Raw genomic sequence first — 18,269 nt, forward strand, 5'->3', positions numbered from 1 at the left:
TAAGCAGCACGATCCATTCAAGTAAGCCCATTCATTGTGCTGGTTATGAACACAGTGACCTACCTCTGCCTTCACCTTTGTCTTTCTTCCTGCTGCTGGCCCTCTTCTCCTGGGCCTTCCTCGCTGCCTCCTCCCGCCTGGCTTTCTCCCTCTGAACTCTCTCGAGGTGCAGGGCTTTCAGGTCCACTTTCCCCGTGCCCTGGCTGCTCCCTCCTGGCTCAGCAGGGGCAGGGCTTTCACTGCTGGGGTGCTGTGGCTGAGGAAGGGGATGCTGTGGCTGAGGAGGGGGATGCTGTGGCTGAGGAAGGGGATGCTGTGGCTGAGGAGGGGGATGCTGTGGCTGAGGAAGGGGATGCTGTGGCTGAGGAAGGGGATGCTGTGGCTGAGGAAGGGGATGCTGTGGCTGAGGAGAGGGATGCTGTGGCTGAGGAAGGGGATGCTGTGGCTGAGGAAGGGGATGCTGTGGCTGAGGACGGGGATGCTGTGGCGAAGGGGATGCTGTGGCTGAGGAGGGGATGCTGTGGCTGAGGAAGGGGATGCTGTGGCTGAGGAGGGGGATGCTGTGGCTGAGGAGGGGGATGCTGTGGCTGAGGAGGGGGATGCTGTGGCTGAGGAGGGGGATGCTGTGGCTGAGGAGGGGGATGCTGCTCCCCGGGGCAGGCAGCTGCAGGCAGCACAGGCTCTGTGGGCTCCTTCCTGCGGATGCTGATGAACCGGTCCCTGCCCTCCCCGGAGCTCCGGTGCTGCAGCCCCAGCTCCTCGGCCATCTGATGAACCAGCATCCGGCTGTGGGCACTGAGGGACGGGGGGAAGTCCAGCTGCACCTCGCTGCTCTCCAGGAAGGCTCCCAGCGCAGCCCTCAGGCTCTCCGCACCCCCTCTTGCCTCGGGGCTCTCCCTGCCCTGCCCGCTGGTGCCCGGGGGGGCCGCGCTGCTCCATGCTCCTGCCTGTGGCCGCGCTGCTCCGGCTGCTGCTGCCCTGCGCCTCCCCTCCGGCCGTGCCCGCGGTGCGGGGCTGGCTCCCGCAGGCAGCTGTGCCCGAGGCTGCCGCTGGCTCTGGCTCTGGGGCTCGAGGTCGCCGAGGTACTCGAAGGCCGAGCGCACGTCCCCGTGCTGGCTGGCGTGGGCCAGCAGGCGCTGCAGGCAGGGCTGCCTGCCCACCGTGCCCGTGTCACACAGCAGGGCCACGTGGCGCCGGGCGCGCGTCACCGCCACGTTCAGCCGCCGCTCCTCGGCCAGGAACCCCAGCTCACCTGCGGGGAACAGGGACCGGGGCCCTCAGCACCCAAGGGATGATCTGGAGCCAGTGCTTACCGGAGCTCCCACCCTTGCCTTCATTCTCTGCCCCATTTGGGGTGCATGGAGGATGATGGCACACAGAGAGGAGAGGAGAGATGCTCTCCTGCGGGGCACACACCACCGGGTCTGGCTGGGACCCAGCAGCAAATGCCATATGGAGCAATGGGGGAAGGCTCACTTTGCAATACACAGGAGCTGCAGGTAAACCCCCCTGTCCTATACCTATACCTATACCTATACCTATACCTATACCTATACCTATACCTATACCTGCATTAGCAGGGGTAATGGGTTCAAACTTAAACAGGGGAAGCTCAGGTGAGCTCTTAGGCAGAAGCTCTTCCCTGTGAGGGTGCTGAGGCGCTGGCACAGGGTGCCCAGAGAAGCTGTGGCTGCCCCATCCCTGGCAGTGCTCAAGGCCAGGTTGGACACAGGGGCTTGGAGCAAGCTGCTCCAGTGGAAGGGGTCCCTGCCCTGGCAGGGGTGGGATTGGGTGATTTTAAGGTCCCTTCCAACCCAAGCCATCCTATGATTCCATGCACAGCCCCCCCGTGTCTCCAGGCTCTTGGTGGTTTAGGTAACAGCTACTGAGGCAGCTCTGCAGGGTTTGCTTCTGGAGGAAAAGCAGCGAGAGCTGGCGAATGCCCACATGAGTCAGGGAGGCTCAGCCAAGTGAGAGGGGTCCCGTGGGCAGCTGCTGAGTTCCAGCCCTGGGGATACAGAGCAGAAGCAGCTCAGGTCTCTGCTGGCAGTGACCAGCCTGGCTCTGGTTCTGCCCTGCCTTGCTGTGCCTGGGCAGCGCAGTTGGTGCTGCCTTTGAGGAGCAGGGGCTCAGGGATCCCCTCTGGGCTCTGCAGCTTAGGGAGTGTCTGTGGTTTTCAGTCCCTCTGGTGTGGTTTTGCCTGTTGAGGGGCAAGTCCAGCTCCTCCGATGGGGCAAGGGGGCTTCCCACTGGGTTAGGAATGGCTGCTCCAGGTCCCTGGCCTGCTCTGAACTGAGAAATGCAGCTGCAAAAGGGTCTGGCTTTCTCCCAAGGGCACCAACACCACCTCCTGTGCCCTGTGCAAAGCAGAGCCGTGCCCAGACACCCCGAGAAGCTGCCTCATGCTCCCAGGGACGCCAGTGGTTCCTGCCCCACAGCTGAGCCTTGCCTGCGGGCTGTGCAGGGGAAGGGGTTGGGGACACCCACCTTCACGGGGACACCAGCTCCTCCAAGCAAAGGCGACGTGAGTCACTCCCAAACAGGACCTATTCTTAGTCCTGCCCCACCCCCGTTCTCCCCCAGCGCTGCTTTCCTGGCTCCAGGCTTTCTAAAAACACCACAACCACCTCCTCCTTCCATGCATGCTTTCCTCTTTCTTTTCCTCCCAGACATCAGCACTCCCAGCCCGTACCCACTGCTTCATCTCCAGCAGCAAAGGCAGGGAGTGCAGCAAGGGATGTGTGCCTCTGCAGGGGGAAAGGGCAGTGATCATGGACAGGACAGAGGTGGCTCATGAGGGGTCCCCCGAGCTGCCCCAGAACCCTTCAGCACCCCCAAAGGAGCCTCCTGGCCCCAGGGCAGCAGCTTTCCCTGCTCTCCCCTCTGGCTGCAGCTGCTGACAGGGAAGAACTTGATTTTCTGCTCTGGATTTTGCTCCCCACAGCAGCTTGCTCTGTGCAGGACCTGCAGTGCCAGCTCCCCCTTGCTTTCCTTAGGGAACTGACCCAGAAGAGGCTCCAAGCCCAAGAAATCGCCTCCCAGGTCTTCACCCTTCGTGGGACACGCTTAGCACTGCAGTGAGCATGGTGCCAACTGTCCTGCCATGCTTAGCATCCTCTTTAAATCACTTCTGAGGCCCCAACAGGCTGGAAACCTCCAGGCTAAGCCCTGGCCTCCTCTCCCTGCTGCCTCCCATGGAGCCTTCCCCTGCAACTCTGACAGCTGAGATGTTCCTTTGTAAAACCCCAGAGGCTGAAGGGAAGGCTCCTGCAGTGAATCAGTTCAGAGCAAAGTGCCAGACTGTCAGCACTGCAATTAAACCCCTTGGCAACGTGACGAGAGACCTCTCAGCAAACACAGTTCCCCCTTCAGTCCCATTCCCCATGGGGTAACTCCAGCAGGGAGCCTCACCTTTCCTGTTGGATCTCACGAAGGACAGGATCACTGCCTCCTTCTCTCTTCCTTGGAAACCATCGACTGATTTGATTTCTAGCTCTGGGTAGCTGTGGCCAAGGTGCTCTCTCAGCATGTCCACCTGAAAAACAGGCCATGGGGGTCTTTGAAAGGAAAGCACAGAGTGAAAGGGACTAAAACGGAGCTGTTTTGGTGACGTCCCTTCCTCTCAACCCCCAAGGATGAGCTCTCACATCTCCCAGAGGTAAAGTGCTGACTCCTGAGGCTGGAAGTGGAAAACACCCAACTAAAACCTCTTCCCTCCATGGCCTCAAGCTGCTTCAGTGTGCATACCCTGGCCTCAGATGCTGATTATACAGTTTGGTTCTGCTGACTTCCCCCTCCATCGCTCTGAGGCTGTTCTGGTGTCACTGCTGGAGCTGTCAGGGTTTGAATGCAGCTCCATGTGCCTGCTCCACGTGCATGCAGCAAGAGAGAGGAGATGCAGGAGAGGGGCAGCTCACCTGCAGGTTGTAGGGGGCTATCACAGCGATGTCTTTTGCCTTCACACCAGCTTCCAGCAAGGCTCGGATGTGCAGACCAGCCAGCTGCACCTCCCCTAGGGCAGAAGCAGAGGGGTTGGTGAGGGGAACAGGCTGCTGGGCAGGGGCTGAAGCTGCCAGCTTGGATAAGGCTCAGGGCAACTTCCCCATCTCCCCTTAAACAGCGAGGAAAGGCCAAGGGACCTCCTGCCTGCAGCATTCCCAACCTGGCTTGCTTGGCTCGATGGAGCTCCACAACCTCATTCCCAGGGCTGCGCTGTGCTTGCTTCCTGCCTTTCACACACACCAGCTCCCTCAAGGTAAGAGCTTTCTGAGCAGCACTTGGCTTTTCCTGGCTAATCCAGGCAATGGATTATTCTCCCTTTGAAGTAAGACCCTAGACCCTGCCATAAACTCAGTTCTTCGCTGCAACTGAACCCTCCACCTTCCCTTTCATTCTGCTTTTCAAGTCCCTGCACTTCCAAACCCCTGTGACCACATCAACGCGCTCCATCCTCAGACCCGTGTGCTCAGACTCCCCATGGGCTGTTTGGGATGGGGCTGCTTCAGAGGGATCTGATGAGGACAAGGTACATACAGCTGTGAACTGTTCCACTGGTTCACTGGCTGGACTGGTTTCACCCTCTGTTTTACAGTAAAACACAGGTATAAACCCCAAGACTCTGCACTGTGCTGCTCCAAAAGGCTGCCTCCAGGGTTGGGAGACGGGCATTGAATCCCCTGCTCAAAATCTATGAGTGATCTCTGACAAGTCTTTTTGGCTCTCCAAGAGCCTTTCCCTGGATTTGGCGTATGGAAAACAAGAGCCACGGCAATGCTGGTGGCATTTCAAACAAAAAAATCCCAAAATATATTTAAAGTGGTAAAACTGTGCTTGGGTTTTACAGTCCCTTTTCCCATCTTGCCAGAGAGGGACTTGAAAGCCTCAGCATCTGCTGCTGGCATCAGATCTGCACCAGTGAACAGAGGAAAACAAATGAGTCCTGGAGCAGCAGCCCCGATGGTAGAAAAGCTCTTTGGCCACATGAAAGTGATGGCAGAGAAGCCTCAGCACTGGGACAAGTGCATCAGAAGCCAGGCAGGGGTGGCTGCAGTAAGTGGGCTGTCAGATGAAGCACCACGTTTTGGACAGCCCCTGCTGCAGAATGGCTGTGGAGCAAGAACTTTCACTCCATCTCCATCATGAAGTCAAAACCAGCAGGAAACTCAGTGCCTTCAGAATACTCCTGGAGAAGAGCCATCCAGGGCTTCATGAAGGGAGCACATCCACAGTCTTCCCAGAACAGACTCATGATCTGCCTTATGTTATTTGTGTAAAGCATCTGTCACAGGGATCCTCCACCCTATCCCAGTCCACAGCATGGAGAAATGTCTCTGCAAGGGAACAAGGCAGCCAGTGTGGCCACCCACAAGCTGGACACTGTCACTGTGATCCTGTGCCCACTCTGCTCTGGCTCAGAGTCCTTTGAGATTGAGGATTTGTGGAGGAAATGGTCTCTTGTGCAAGGCTCCCTGGGGATCCCACCTTCCCTGCTACCTGCTCCAGAGGGGACATCTCTGGGATGTGGATCACCAAGCCCATGGGAAGCTGAGGGCCAACAACATATTCCAAACAAGGGTACCTGGATTCCCCTTGGACTGTTCATCTTCCAGTTCCAGCTCAAACAGGCCGCAGCCAGCAGTGTCTATAAGCAGGAAGGGAGTTGTGGTCTCCTCTGTGGAGGTGACGCCCGGCAGGTCCCTGCACAAGATATGGGGGAAAGGGCCAGTGACCAACACGGTATTACACCCCAGGGATCATGAGCTGCGGTGTCCTCACTCCTCCCAACAACACTGCGAGGACAGGGGGAAAACAGACGGACCTTGCTTCTGAGGGCTGAGGCTGCAGGGCAGCAGGGCTGTTGGATGGGGTGAAAAGGCAGAAGATTGGCTCTGGAGGTGGTGAAGAATGACAGAAACTGAGCACTGAGGTCCCTCTATCCTGCTCCACCAAGCTCTGGTCCCTTTGCATTTGCAGTGATGCTGCTGAAGACCATGGTGCATACAGCAGGAGCCAGTGGAGTCACAGGACCAGAGGCCAGGAGGAATGGCAACCCCACCACAGGGAAGGACAAACCCTGCATGCAATGGATGAAAACCCCATCTCTGCTCATGAGGCAGGGCAGGGCAGTGACTCACTTGAGCAAGTGCTGGGCCACGGTGGGGTGCGCAGTGAGGAGGCCGCCGTAGAGCTCGGAGGAAGCCCAGTGCATGATGGCCTCGTGCATGCGGTACTGCACCGTCAGCATCCTCACCACCTTCTGCCCATACCCCTCGATGAGCCGCTCCATCAGGCTGAGGGCAAGGCCCTTGGCAGCAGCCCTGCAAGGGAAAAGCAAGTCAGAGGTGAGGATCTGCTGCTCCGAGGTACAGATTGAACTCGCTTTGGGCTACAGACTCCATCAGGCAGAGCTGCAGCTGGGAGGGAACATGGTGCTGATGCACAGCTGGCAGGAAACCCCTGGTGTTCTTTAACAACAACTATCCCGAGGTGTTCCTTGTAATGACACACAATAAAGTGCGGGGGAGGCAGCAAACCCCCAGCAAGCCTGAACAAGAAATGCCCTTCCATGCTCTAACAGCAGGGTTTCCTCTGCAGGGATCTACATGAAGTTATAGCTTGAATTAACAATGAGCTATTCAGCTGCTCGCAAACCTTTCACCTGATAACAAATTTCCTATTATTTTACCACTCAATTATTCCTACAATCAAGGATTTCTTGGCCAAAACAGAATCATAAGAGCACTGAGCAGAAGGGGTTTAAGTAGCAATTGCTATAGAGAAGTTGGGAAAGGTTGGACAGACTCACACATCTGATGCTCAGGAGAACCTAGTTTAAAGTACCTAAAGTAAAGCCAGGAGAGCTGAACTGACCAGAATAAGGCCAGAGCTCCCAGTATTTGCTGCTAATCTGGTTTCACCTTGCTTCACATGCAGGAAGAGAAGAGGCTGCACTCTGTTCAGATGCACCCTCCTGGTGATGGGGGTCCAGGGCAGAACCCAGCGAGGACGCGGCCCCGCTCTCTGCACAGGTAAGGTTTCCTCCTCCAGCCCTTGAAGAAACGCTGCACATTGCAGCAATGGCTGTAGCCAAGTGGAACAGAGTATTCCAGAGGCTTTGGTGCCCAGTGTGCTGTGAAATACCCTCTGTGTGCTGGGTGGGAGCAGCCAGCCTGCCTGTGCATGTCAGAAGCCTCATTACCAGGGGAACAAGAGGGAGGGATGGAGCGGTGCTCACAGTCATGCTGCATCTTTTCTCATTCATCCTCTGGGTTTCTGGTCTCCCCCCTCAGAGGCAGAAGGAGACGTTGCTGTGGCTCTGATCTCTGCTGTGCACCACTGAGTTTGGACAGTACAGTCTGGATAAGGATGTCACTGTGTTTTCCTACCCCATTAAGCTCTTGGATGGCAAAACCAGACTGAGGCTGTTGTGGCCATGCAAAGGATCAGCTGGGCCTCCCTATTCTGCTGTAGTTTTAAGAGGTTTCACACACAGGTTAAGTGAGGCTGTGCAGAATTCCCCTTTCTCTCTGAATAGTGGGGATTTTGTTTAATCCTTACAAGCAGGATGGAGGAGGGTGGCTTGTTCTTACCAGCTGTGGGGGCTACCAAAGAAATCCAGGGCCTGACACTTGCTCTGCAGTGACCAAGTGAGAGCAAATCCATTTGAATCTGATGGGCAAATCAGTAAACTTCTGAGCATGGAGGACTCACACATGGATGTGGGATGTGGACATCCAGACCTGCTGCTGACTAACAATGGCAAAATACTCCTGTGCCTGGCTAAGAAAGTAGTTGAGAGCCAGAGGCCTGAGAAGTGTCTCAGCTGCCTCAGAGTGCAAGAACAAAGGAATAAATCAAAGCCCCGATGTGGAGACAAATTAATGAGGATGTCAGAAAAGGATGGAGTGAGGAAGGCAATGAAAACAAGGAAACAAATGTTCCTGTCAGAGCAGAGAGTGTCCTGGCATTGAGATGTCCCTGGGAGTGAGCCAGAACCCAGCAGGAGGCTCGGAGCTGATGTTCATGAGCTCTGGAGCAGCAGGACTGGTACTCACCATCACTGGGAGCTCTTTCAGAAGAAAGCCACCCAGCAAGGACAAGGTGCAGTGAATGTACTGTGTGTGTGTGTGTGGAATGCCCTCTGCAGCCTGAGCTAACTTCAGTATGGCAAACAGCAACAAAGAGGAGCAGCCTCCAGACTGCACCAGAACTCCCCTGGCCTCAAGAGGATACAAACTTGATGATAATCACAGAATCCCAGCCTGGTTTGGGTTGAAGGGACCTTAAAGCTCCTCCAGCCCCAACCCCTGCCAGGCCAGGGACCCCTTCCACTGGAGCAGCTCGCTCCAAGCCCCTGTGTCCAACCTGGCCTTGAGCACTGCCAGGGATGGGGCAGCCACAGCTTCTCTGGGCACCCTGTGCCAGCGCCTCAGCACCCTCACAGGGAAGAGCTTCTGCCTAAGAGCTCAGCTCAGTCTCCCCTCGGGCAGGTTCAAGCCATTCCCCTTGGCCTGGCCCTACAGGCCCTTGGCCAAAGCCCCTCTCTATCTCAATCAGCCCTAGGAGACGCCACAGGTTTCCCATATGATGATGGGGAGAGTGATCCTTCTGTCCTCTTCATGCTGTTCATTCAGATCAGAGCAGAACATACACCACCCCTAACACAAAAGGGTATCAGTTGGAGTCTCCCAGTGCTAACCTAACCTACTTCAGTAACAAACACAGAATGCTGGGTTTCCTCTGGTCCCTCCTGTGTGGCTTCTCTGGCAGCCTCTGCTCTGGTTGAGTTCATCTGATGCTTTCCCCTAAGGGCAGGGACAAACTCAGGTCTCACCTCTGTTGTCTGGTTTTACAGAGCTGGACATCTCCCAGGCTCCCACTGGGCTGGATTTGCTTCCCACCAGCTGGCAGGTTTCAGAGTTACTCAGGGATGTAACTGAGGATCAGCTGGTGCAGGGAGCAGCATTGCAGCACCTTTGCCTTTCAGGCTAGAACAGAGGCTTGCTGCAGAGAGGCAGCACTGGAGGCACAGCCCATCATCCTCTGAGCTGGCTGAAGGCAGGTTGGCTTTTTGCACTTCATCTTCCAGAGGGCAGCTACCTGTGGGGCAGAGCTCTGGTGCCCAGTGCCTGGGTCATGGACCTGCCAATGCCCCAAGCAGTAATGCTGTTGAGTGAAGCAAGCTTTTCAGGTGACAATCCATTGTCAGGCCCAGACACAACTCTGTGAGCACTGACTTACAGATACACCCTGCTCTGTTCTGGTTTGAATCTGTTGTTAATCCTTCAACACCCCTAAGGTTTCTCATGCAGAGGTGGTTACCCCACATGAGATGGGAGCTGCCCTCACCACTGCCTGCCCTGCAGCTGCTGAGGCTGAAGAGTCCAAGGTCTGGCTCCTTGCCCCCCTCTCCCTTAGTTTTACCCAGAGCAGTGCTTTCTAGAGGTGGGATTTTAAAACCCTGGGAAGAACCCACGCAAAGTGACAGCAAAACTGTCAGGCTCCTTTTAAACTCTTCCACTGGGAATAGTTTTGGTATCTGACTCCAGACTGAATCATTCCTATGTGGTGTAAGCACAGGAGGCTCCAGCCCTGACCTGCTTCTCCCTACCCTAGGCTAACAATGCTGCCCCTCAGCACAGAGCACAGCCTCTCCTCAGCTCCCTTGGCTGGCCATCTGCCTTCTGCATGGGGGTAATGCTATTTATCCCCAGTTTTCAGACGGGAAAACCCAGGCAGGGTCACAGCCTGCAACCTCCCTGTAAATACAGGTGAGAGTCGAGGGCAGGGGGGTCTGGCCAGGCTTTGTGCAGCCCAGTCACCCCAGCAGGCAGGGCAGGAGTGTGCCCATCACCTGCAAGCAACGTGTGCATCTCAGAGCAGCAGAATGAGAAGATGACACAGCACCCTCGTATCTGCACCATCTCTTACCTCTGCTGGGAGCTGCTGCCTCCCTGGGGTTTCATTTCCTTCTTCAGGATTCAAGAGAGACAACAGATATGTATCTATCAACTTGCTATTCTTTGGAAGCAGGAGAGAAGGTTATGAAGTGAGCCCTGTTTGCTCTGCACGATGATGGCTCAGTAATGTCAGATCTCAGGTTAGATGAACATGTGCAGTTTATAGCCTGAACTACCCAAGGGCTCCCCAGTAATACTTGGAGTACCCCCTTGAAGCACAGGCAATTTACAGCAGCCACAGACTAATTGTACTTGGTAGGTGTAGGTATGGGGAGGTTGGCTAATTGCTGTGCTGTGTGGTGATACAGCACCTCGCTGAGCCAGCTCCAACAGTAACAACACATTAAATAAATCCAGGTGGAACCACAGCAGCAGATTTAATAAAGGGAAGAGAAGACTTGGATTGAAGTGGAATGAGCTGGAATCCACTGTGCAGAGCCTGCAGCAGCAGAGCAGGGAGCCAGGTCACAGTTCCTGCCAGGAACAAGGGGGCTTTGTGCAGGAAACCAGATCATCCTTCTTAAACCCAACCATTTTGAAGTGTAGGTACCAATCCTAGCCACTGAAACTGGAATTCACGTGTGGTTTGCTCACCTTTGCTGGTTACCATTCCACTAGTTTGATGTAACTGCTTTAAGGTGGGTTTTGAACAGGTTTTCCAACCACTCTCAGTATTGGTTTGCATCACACAGAAAATGAGAATTCAGGTAAGTGCTGCTAAGTGGAACTGAGAAGGTGCCTCTGCTGCTGACAGGTCTCTCAGGAGCAACATCTGTCAAAACATACTCAATCTTGAGTAATCCAGTAGTGCAGTGCAAGCACTGCTCACTATAGAGAAAACCAGAGCAAACAACACAGTGCTAAAGAAGCACAGCAGTGTTCCATAGAATCCAGGACTGGTTTGGGTTGAAGGGACTTCAAAGCTCATCCAGTTCCAACCCCCTGCTCCTACAAAACTCAAGACTCCTGCAGGCCAGGTCTCTGCTCCCACATGGATGAGAGCCTTACAGAGACCTTTGAGACTTCCCAGCAGCTCCAGAGGCTGGCTCCCAATTGCTCTCCCTGTCTGCACACTCAGACCCCTGCACGCCCTGGAGCTGCTGCCCTGCAGGCACTCAGCAGCACAAAAGGTCACTCCAGCACCATGGAACTACACACACTTTGCTCCCAGGTGACCAGTCAGCAGCAGGTAGAGCAACCAGTGTCATCTCCTGACCCTGCTTAGATGGAGCCATGTTAAACTTGGAGCAGTGCTCATCAGTAAAGCAGGTTGGATGTAACGGGCAGCTTGACTCAACCCAGCTCATGGGGATCCCAGTAAAGAACCCACACTAACAAAATGTCTTCACATTTGAGGCATTCAGAAGCATTTGGCTGCATAAACAAGAGGAGGGCCCAGGACCATGAACTGCTCCTTACTTGTGGGAGATGATGGTGGGGGGAAGCTGTTTGTGGTCCCCGGCCAGGATGCACTTGGGAGCCTTCAGCAGAGGTACCCAGCAGCTGGCTTCCAGCGCCTGAGCACACTCATCTATCACCACGAGGTCAAAGTGGTTGTCGGGAAGCAGCTTCAGGGGGCCCTCAGAGGAAGCACCTATGAAAGGAGAAGGGGCAGCTCAGCAGGGAAGCACAGAGAGGACAAACCAAACTGCAGTTTTGTGACAGAGGGAGGCAGGTAAAATCATGTGTCTTTGCACAGATTTAGGATTTCAGCCCTGCAATCCGTTCATCTATGTCAGGATCGGTTTTACCAATTCCTGTTTGTCCTTTTTAGCCCTGGCATCTGGGCCAGGGAGCTTCCAAGTATCTTTGCAAACAACAGGAACCAGATGACAAACAGAAAATACTTGAATCCTGCACCCAGAGCAGGAGCAGAGCAGCAGCACTGACGGACACCCACTTCCCTGCTGCCCTCTCAAGCAAACAGCTTCTCACCAACCCAAAGGGTGATGGATGTGAGCTCCGCCTTGCCTGAGACACTAAGGGACAGCCAAGAGGGGGAGATCAGTTGAGACCCAGCTCCTCTGCCCTGCAGACCCCACTCTGGCCTTCCCTGAGGCAGCAGAAGGGGCAGCACAGGAGGCTCTAATCACACAGCCACAGCCTGGGCTGGTTTTACATCCATCTGTAGTGTCAATCAACCACCCTCACACACATCCTACTGTAACCCAGGCAGGAACCCACAGTGACCCCCACATTGAGCAGAACTGTGCATTTCAGAGGCCTCAAACAGATCCCTGCAACTCATAAGCAAAAGGGAGGCAAAGGGGCAGAGGAGGGTGAAGAACCCAGCCAAGGAGAGTGTTTCACAGCCTTCACCAGGATGGCTCTGCAAAGCTCCTGTGCTCTGAAGGCAGCACTGACGGGGGCTTGCTGTGCCTCTGGAAATCCTGCTGCTCCCCAGCTCTGCATCAGTTAGCATGGTACAGCCTGACAACTGAGACACTGTTCTCCTTTATAACCCTTTTAGCCAGCTTCTATGAATCCATCGGGGTTACAAGGGGCATTCAATCTGAACTCGGCCTCTGCACTCCTGGCACGCTGAAGGTGGAAGGAAAAGAAGCAGCAGAAGGTTCTCTCTGCCTCAGAAAGATTGTATCAGTGCAGCAGCTCTGCAGATGTGTCCCTGCCCTTACAGCCTGACTGGAGTTTACTGAGCTCCCAGTAACTAAAGGGCACTGCTGTCCCTGTGTGTTGCCATGAGTAAATCCTCTCTCAGCTGAACGCAGCAACAGAGCAGAGCAGAGCCTGGATAACAAATCCCATCAAACTGCGTGGATTCAGACAAATACCAGGAGTGCTTCAGTGAGGAGAACACCAGATCCAGGCCCCTTCTTTGCCCACTGCCTTTCCCTGAAGCAGAACCGCACAGAGCTCCAGCAAGGCCCATGATCCCAGGGGAAAATCACACCTGAGCCACACAGCATCAGCACAGAACAGCACTTTTACTGGAGCAAGGAACCCTCCCCCTGTCCCTAAACCCCACAGCCCTTGGGTGACTTCCAGGGCTAAGCAAACACACCGAGGCTGAGGCCGGGCTATGGGAACACGTGTTGTACTGGATCAGTCATGGGGATTAGCCAAGCAGGAAAGCAATTCCACGTGCCTTGTGAAATCAATAAGCAGATTGCACACCTCCAATAGCACTTGTTTACTCACTGGAAGCTCAGCTCCTGCTCACAGCTAACAAAGATGGGCCATGCTGGCTCCCACCAAAGGCCTTTCCAGACCTGGAGTCTTTGCTGAGCAACAGCATCATGTGCCAGAGCATGAGCAGGGAGATGCCCAGTGTGGAGGAGTTGGGGAGCTTGCAGCAAACTGAACTCCCAGGAGCCTGGGGCAGGAAGCCTGAGCCCCCCTGTATCCTGGCAGGATGCTGCATCTCAGGGCATGTGCTTTATGTCAGTCCTGGCAAAACACTGCAAAGAAAAGAGGATCTTATACCTGTATTGGTAGCAAGGACAACGCTGGCGTGGGTGAGGGCTGCAGCCATGGCTGTCTCTTCTCGCTGCTTCAGCTCCTTTCTCAGGGTCTTGATCTCGCTGAGAAAGTGGCTCCGCTCCCCCTTGTCTTGAGCTTTCTTGCTTTTTGCCTAGAAAATGGAAAAATCAAGCTAAAACAAAGTGTTCCCGATCCTAGGGCTATGGACAGCTTAACCACAGAGCCTGGATGCACACGGCTTCTGTGTCCACTGGGATACACTGGCTCCTCAGCAGCAGCCCCAGGAAATCTCAGTTTCTCTCCCCTCTCCCTCCCCCAAAGCCCCTTCCACAGTCAGTGGTGCTTGAAGCATACAGAGTATTTGTCTATGTAAAGGATGAACTGTATCAGTACGAGTAACACGTGAATATTGCTGCTCCTCAGCCCAGGGGCATCAGGAGCAACAGCATCCCCCAGGGGCCAGCCAGGCTTGGGCTGTGCTGAAACTCCTCTGCTGCACATTCTGATAGTCCCCAACTGTGAACATGAACCTCCCTGTCCTCACATCCTCTGCTCAGCCCCTCCTGCTCTGCCCTGTACCTGCCTGTGCCCCAAGGGAGGAGGTCAGATGCTTCAGTCCATCTCACAGCTGTCTATGCACTGGTCAAAGCACCTGGGTATGGAGCAGGGAGTGTGTGTAATGGTGACTGGGCTTTAATGGGTCTTGTGCCTTTGCTGGGTGAGGAACTGGGATTTCCTACCTCATTGTGCTCTGTTGCTTGGGGGGAAGCAGGGACCAAGAGACCTTCAAGCAGGACTCCCCAAGCTGAGTGCACCCTGTCCAGCCAAAGCAGAGCTCTGCCTTGTTAAAAGGCTGTATCTGAGTTGCTGTCAGTGATGCAGAGCAGCATCTAGACAGGCTCGGGGCTTTTTCTGGCAAAGCCTATTAAATGTATCTAACACATTAAATCATCACCACTGGTTGCCAGAGCTTCCCCAGCCACAGATCAGCAGCTATGGGACACCAGCCAAGGCCTCAGTCAGTGCAGCCACCTTGAGAAGCTACCACATTCCCAGATGGAAGTGGGGATGTTTCCTTGGAGGAAGGCCTGGTCACTTCAGAAAGCTCAAAAGGTTGCAGACAGAAGCTTCTATGTGCAGCCAAACCAAGATCTGATGGTTCCTATAGTATACTCTATGGGTGGATTCTCCAGTGTCTAACACCCATATTGCAGCCTTTTCCATAGGGAAGACGTTCCTGTGCCTCACTCCTCCACTCTGCCACGTGTTTTGGTTAAACTTGTAGGTATTTAATACCTATGAAACCTCTACGTGTCTGTCAAGCATAGTCAGAATTGGCTGACGGGCTCAGAAGCTACAGGGGAGGATCACAGACAGATACCCAGACAAAGCAATCACACAGGCATCTTCTGCTTAGCTTGATCCATAAGGACAGGTCCTGATAGCCACTGAGCTGAAGGGACAAAGCAGATTAGCATCGACTGCTTCACTGCTAGGACAGGGGAGGATGAGAGAGCAGAAGTGATGGTGCCAGCAGGGCCAAGTTCAGTGTCTGCTCTGCAGAACAGATCTGCTCAGTGAATCAAGAGCAGCTGCCCGCTGGTGACATTGAGGTGCACTCACTGGAGTGATTCCCAGCTCTGGGGGCCCAGGCTGGGGTAACAGAGCACTGCCAGGCCCAGTGAGCCCCAGGGACAGGGCCCGGATCCCACTTGCTCCCCATGAGGGCTCTGTGGGTCCCAGCAGGCTCTGATTGCCCTGAGCTGCCTCGTTTGGACCCCACCCAACCACTCCTTAGGCTGGGAGCTCTATTTAAGGCCAGAGCCTGGGCTGGGTCTGAGCTATAGGGTTTATACCTTGACCCCATTGTCCTTCCTGGGCTGACTGCCCCATTGCTGCTGGACCTGCTCAGCGTGGCCCTTGTTGGTGCAAAGAAGTATCCAGAAGCTGATGTCCTGGAAAGCTCGAAGCCTGAACAGGTAAGGGAATGAGACACAAAGGGGTAGATAATGTTCATTCATATTGCTAGTTCTCATGCAGCTGTGGGTAGTGGTGAAGGAGAGGAATGAGATGACAAAGTGGAGTGGATAAAGGAAGATGCTGTTATAAGGGTGAGTAGGGGATACTGCATGGGAGAAGATGAGGGAAGGATGGGCCAGGACCTGAGAGGTGAGCTCCCTGCAGCCCAGAGAGATGCTGATGATTCAGGTGTATCTTCTGTGAAAGCCCTGACCACGGGCAGCTCAAAGCACTGCCCTACAAGCTGAACTGCAGCAGTGTGCTCTTGGGGTTTGGTGTTCAGGGTGGAATGAGCCTTGGCAGCCAGTTGCTATACCCCATCACCATGGACCCCTTGCTGTAGGGAGGGAGTAGATCAGACTGTAGTGCTGAAGGCTCTGCTTTCTCCCTAATTTCACTTCTACTATGGAAAATCAACAGTGGAAAAAACCCCAACCTCCTCCCACCTTCCAAAGTGCTTCCAAGGAGAGGAAAGGGAACATTAACCACTAGTGAGAAAAAGACTTAGTGCAGAGCTGGGACCACAACTGGGTCTCCATCCCAGCAGTAAGTGCACCCTGCAGGAACCAGCCCCAGGTGCCCTCTCCTGCCCTCACACCATGTGCAAGCACCACTCATCTGCCAAGGGATGCCCCAGCAACAGAACCTGAGTGATGCAAAACCACAGCAGGGAAAAATGCTGCTGCTGCTGAGGGTGGCTGCAGAGCAAGGCTCATGGAGCTGAAAGCTGTGTTTGCTCTGCATCAGTTAAAGCAACCGTGCAGTCCCAGGGCAGTGAGCTCAGGCAGGTACCACACCCCCTGTGAGCAGGGATATCGAGGTGCCCTCCTGCATCTCTGATGGAGACGGGACCTTTCTTGAGCTGGATACATCTGCAAAGTGGCTTCTGGATAATGCTGCCACCAGAAGAGGGAGGGGAAAATTTCTCTGGTATCAAAACTTGTGTCAAGTGCAAGAGCTACTTTGAAAATTGAGTTTAGGAGAATTAGGCTGGGAAAGAAGAAATTAAGGATGCATTTTTACAGCGTAATGTGCTTTCTATTTGAGGTGGCTGAGAGTGGGAGGGAGCATCAGGACAGCAGACTCCTTGTGAGGAAGTGAATTAATGATGTGAGTGTTTCTCTCTGGTGAAGAGGATGGCATGAACAATGCCAGACAGATCAGCTGGGGAGCAGGCACTGCAGCAGCTCCCCCACAGGGGAGTGATGATGCTTTCTAATCATAGAATTCCAGAGTGGTTTGGGCTGGAAGGGACCTAAAGCTCATCCAGGGCAGGGACACGTTCCACTAGAGCAGGCTGCTCCAAGCCCCATCCAACCTGCCTTGAACACTGCCAGGGATGGGGGGGAGAGATCCCTGAACATTGCCAGGGATGTTTTGCTGCTCTGATGGGGAATGCAGCTGGGATGAGTCTGCCCCAGCTTCCTCAGCAGCTGAAGATGAGCACTGGTGGCAGGTGACTGAGGAGGCTCAGGCCACCCCAGCAGAGGTTCTCTGTGAGACACCTCCTCAGGCTGGAAGCCTTCCCTATGTCTAAGGCTGCCAGGCTTGCACCCAGCTCCTTTACCCAAAACCAGTTTAAATGCCTTCTAATGAGAGTAAGTGGGATTTATCCAGGCCACATGTACCTCCAACTGCCAGTCCCTGCACTCGGCTGGTTTCTGTCCTCTCCCTGAAGTGGCCTTTCTGCTGCTGACCGACCACAGCAAGGCTCATGCCCACCAGTATTTCATCCCTACCTGTACCAGTAAGATCCAAGCGAGGTGCATCACTGGGCTCACAAACACCGGGTTTGGTGCCAAGGGCTCATGTCAGGACTTGTCACTGGGACTTGCCTCTAGCCACCAATGTTTGGGCAACCCAGAGGACCTGGATGTTCTTGCAAGACAATCCCTACAGCCGAGAAGAGGCAGGGCTCCTCCTCAGTCTGAGACTCAGTAGCTTCCCTGGTTGTGCTAATGTGGAGAGCTGGCACCCAGGTAACCCCACGGGCGTGTGGCAGGGACACGTACCCAGGCCTGGTCGATGTCCTTCCTGATATCTGCCACGATCTGGGCAGTGTCAGCCCGAGCCAGGACCGCATCCAGGCAGTGGCGCTGGATGGGCTCCAGCAGGCGAGCGGGGTGCCCCAGCCGCAGGATGCGCACGCTGTGCCCGGCCAGCCTCTCCACCAGGTTATCCACTGCAACGTTGGAGGGGGCACAGCACAGGACCTGCAATGGGACACACCAGGAGCTTGTCACTGCCAGGAAGTGGCACCCAAGAAGCAAGACCCCCAGCAGAGAGAGGGAGACCAACACATCCTTTGGAGCAACCCACTGACACCTCTGCATCCTCCACACATCAAAGGCATTTCTCACCTTGCTTGGAAGCAAGTGCAGGGTCTTCAATAAACAGCAAACCTGAGCTTTGGAGCTTCTATTTGCACCTCATTTCAGCTGCCAGGGGAAACTGCCTGGTCCCCCCAAGCCAAGCCAGGCTCTGCAGTGGAGCACAGCTACAACTGGATCTGCTCCATCTGGAGATGAGCTGGATCTGCAATGAGTTTGCAAAAGAAACCACCTCTATACTCACTTTCAGGCCTTGCTGTACTGCCTGCAGGATGATCTCTACCAGTGTTGTGGTCTTTCCTGTGCCAGGTGGTCCATGGATGATGGCCAGTTCCCTCTGTGCCAGGGAGAAGGAGACAGCCTCCCTCTGTGATGCATCCAGAGAGTTGTTGTAAAGCTGCAGAGGCTCTGGGGAGACAGCAGAAGGAGTCACTTGGACCTCAGCCCTCACCTGGCTGCTTGCTGAGAAGCACAAATCCATGAATACAAGTGAGATCTCGGGAGATGGCCCAAATCAATC

General features: G+C 54.7%; 1 protein-coding gene across 1 annotated transcript in view; it reads right to left on the reverse strand.

The window, feature by feature from the left end:
- The window catches only part of IGHMBP2 (immunoglobulin mu DNA binding protein 2), a 31,812-nt gene that overhangs the window by 3,661 nt on the left and 9,882 nt on the right, over positions 1 to 18,269 (reverse strand). The window contains exons 5-14 of the mRNA XM_061353597.1: positions 17,994 to 18,157; positions 17,432 to 17,632; positions 13,404 to 13,551; positions 11,379 to 11,553; positions 6,135 to 6,317; positions 5,579 to 5,697; positions 3,918 to 4,012; positions 3,412 to 3,535; positions 649 to 1,252; positions 64 to 275 (exon numbers count right to left, since the gene is read on the reverse strand). Of these exons, the coding sequence (XP_061209581.1) occupies positions 64 to 275; positions 649 to 1,252; positions 3,412 to 3,535; positions 3,918 to 4,012; positions 5,579 to 5,697; positions 6,135 to 6,317; positions 11,379 to 11,553; positions 13,404 to 13,551; positions 17,432 to 17,632; positions 17,994 to 18,157 (2,025 nt within the window). The remainder of the gene's footprint in view (positions 1 to 63; positions 276 to 648; positions 1,253 to 3,411; positions 3,536 to 3,917; positions 4,013 to 5,578; positions 5,698 to 6,134; positions 6,318 to 11,378; positions 11,554 to 13,403; positions 13,552 to 17,431; positions 17,633 to 17,993; positions 18,158 to 18,269) is intronic.

This window comes from Neopsephotus bourkii, unplaced genomic scaffold (genome assembly GCF_033783945.1).
Source record: "Neopsephotus bourkii isolate Nb327-2 ecotype Australia unplaced genomic scaffold, CSIRO-AGI_Nbou_v1 NB_689, whole genome shotgun sequence".
In the NCBI taxonomy this organism is placed as follows: domain Eukaryota; kingdom Metazoa; phylum Chordata; class Aves; order Psittaciformes; family Psittacidae; genus Neopsephotus; species Neopsephotus bourkii.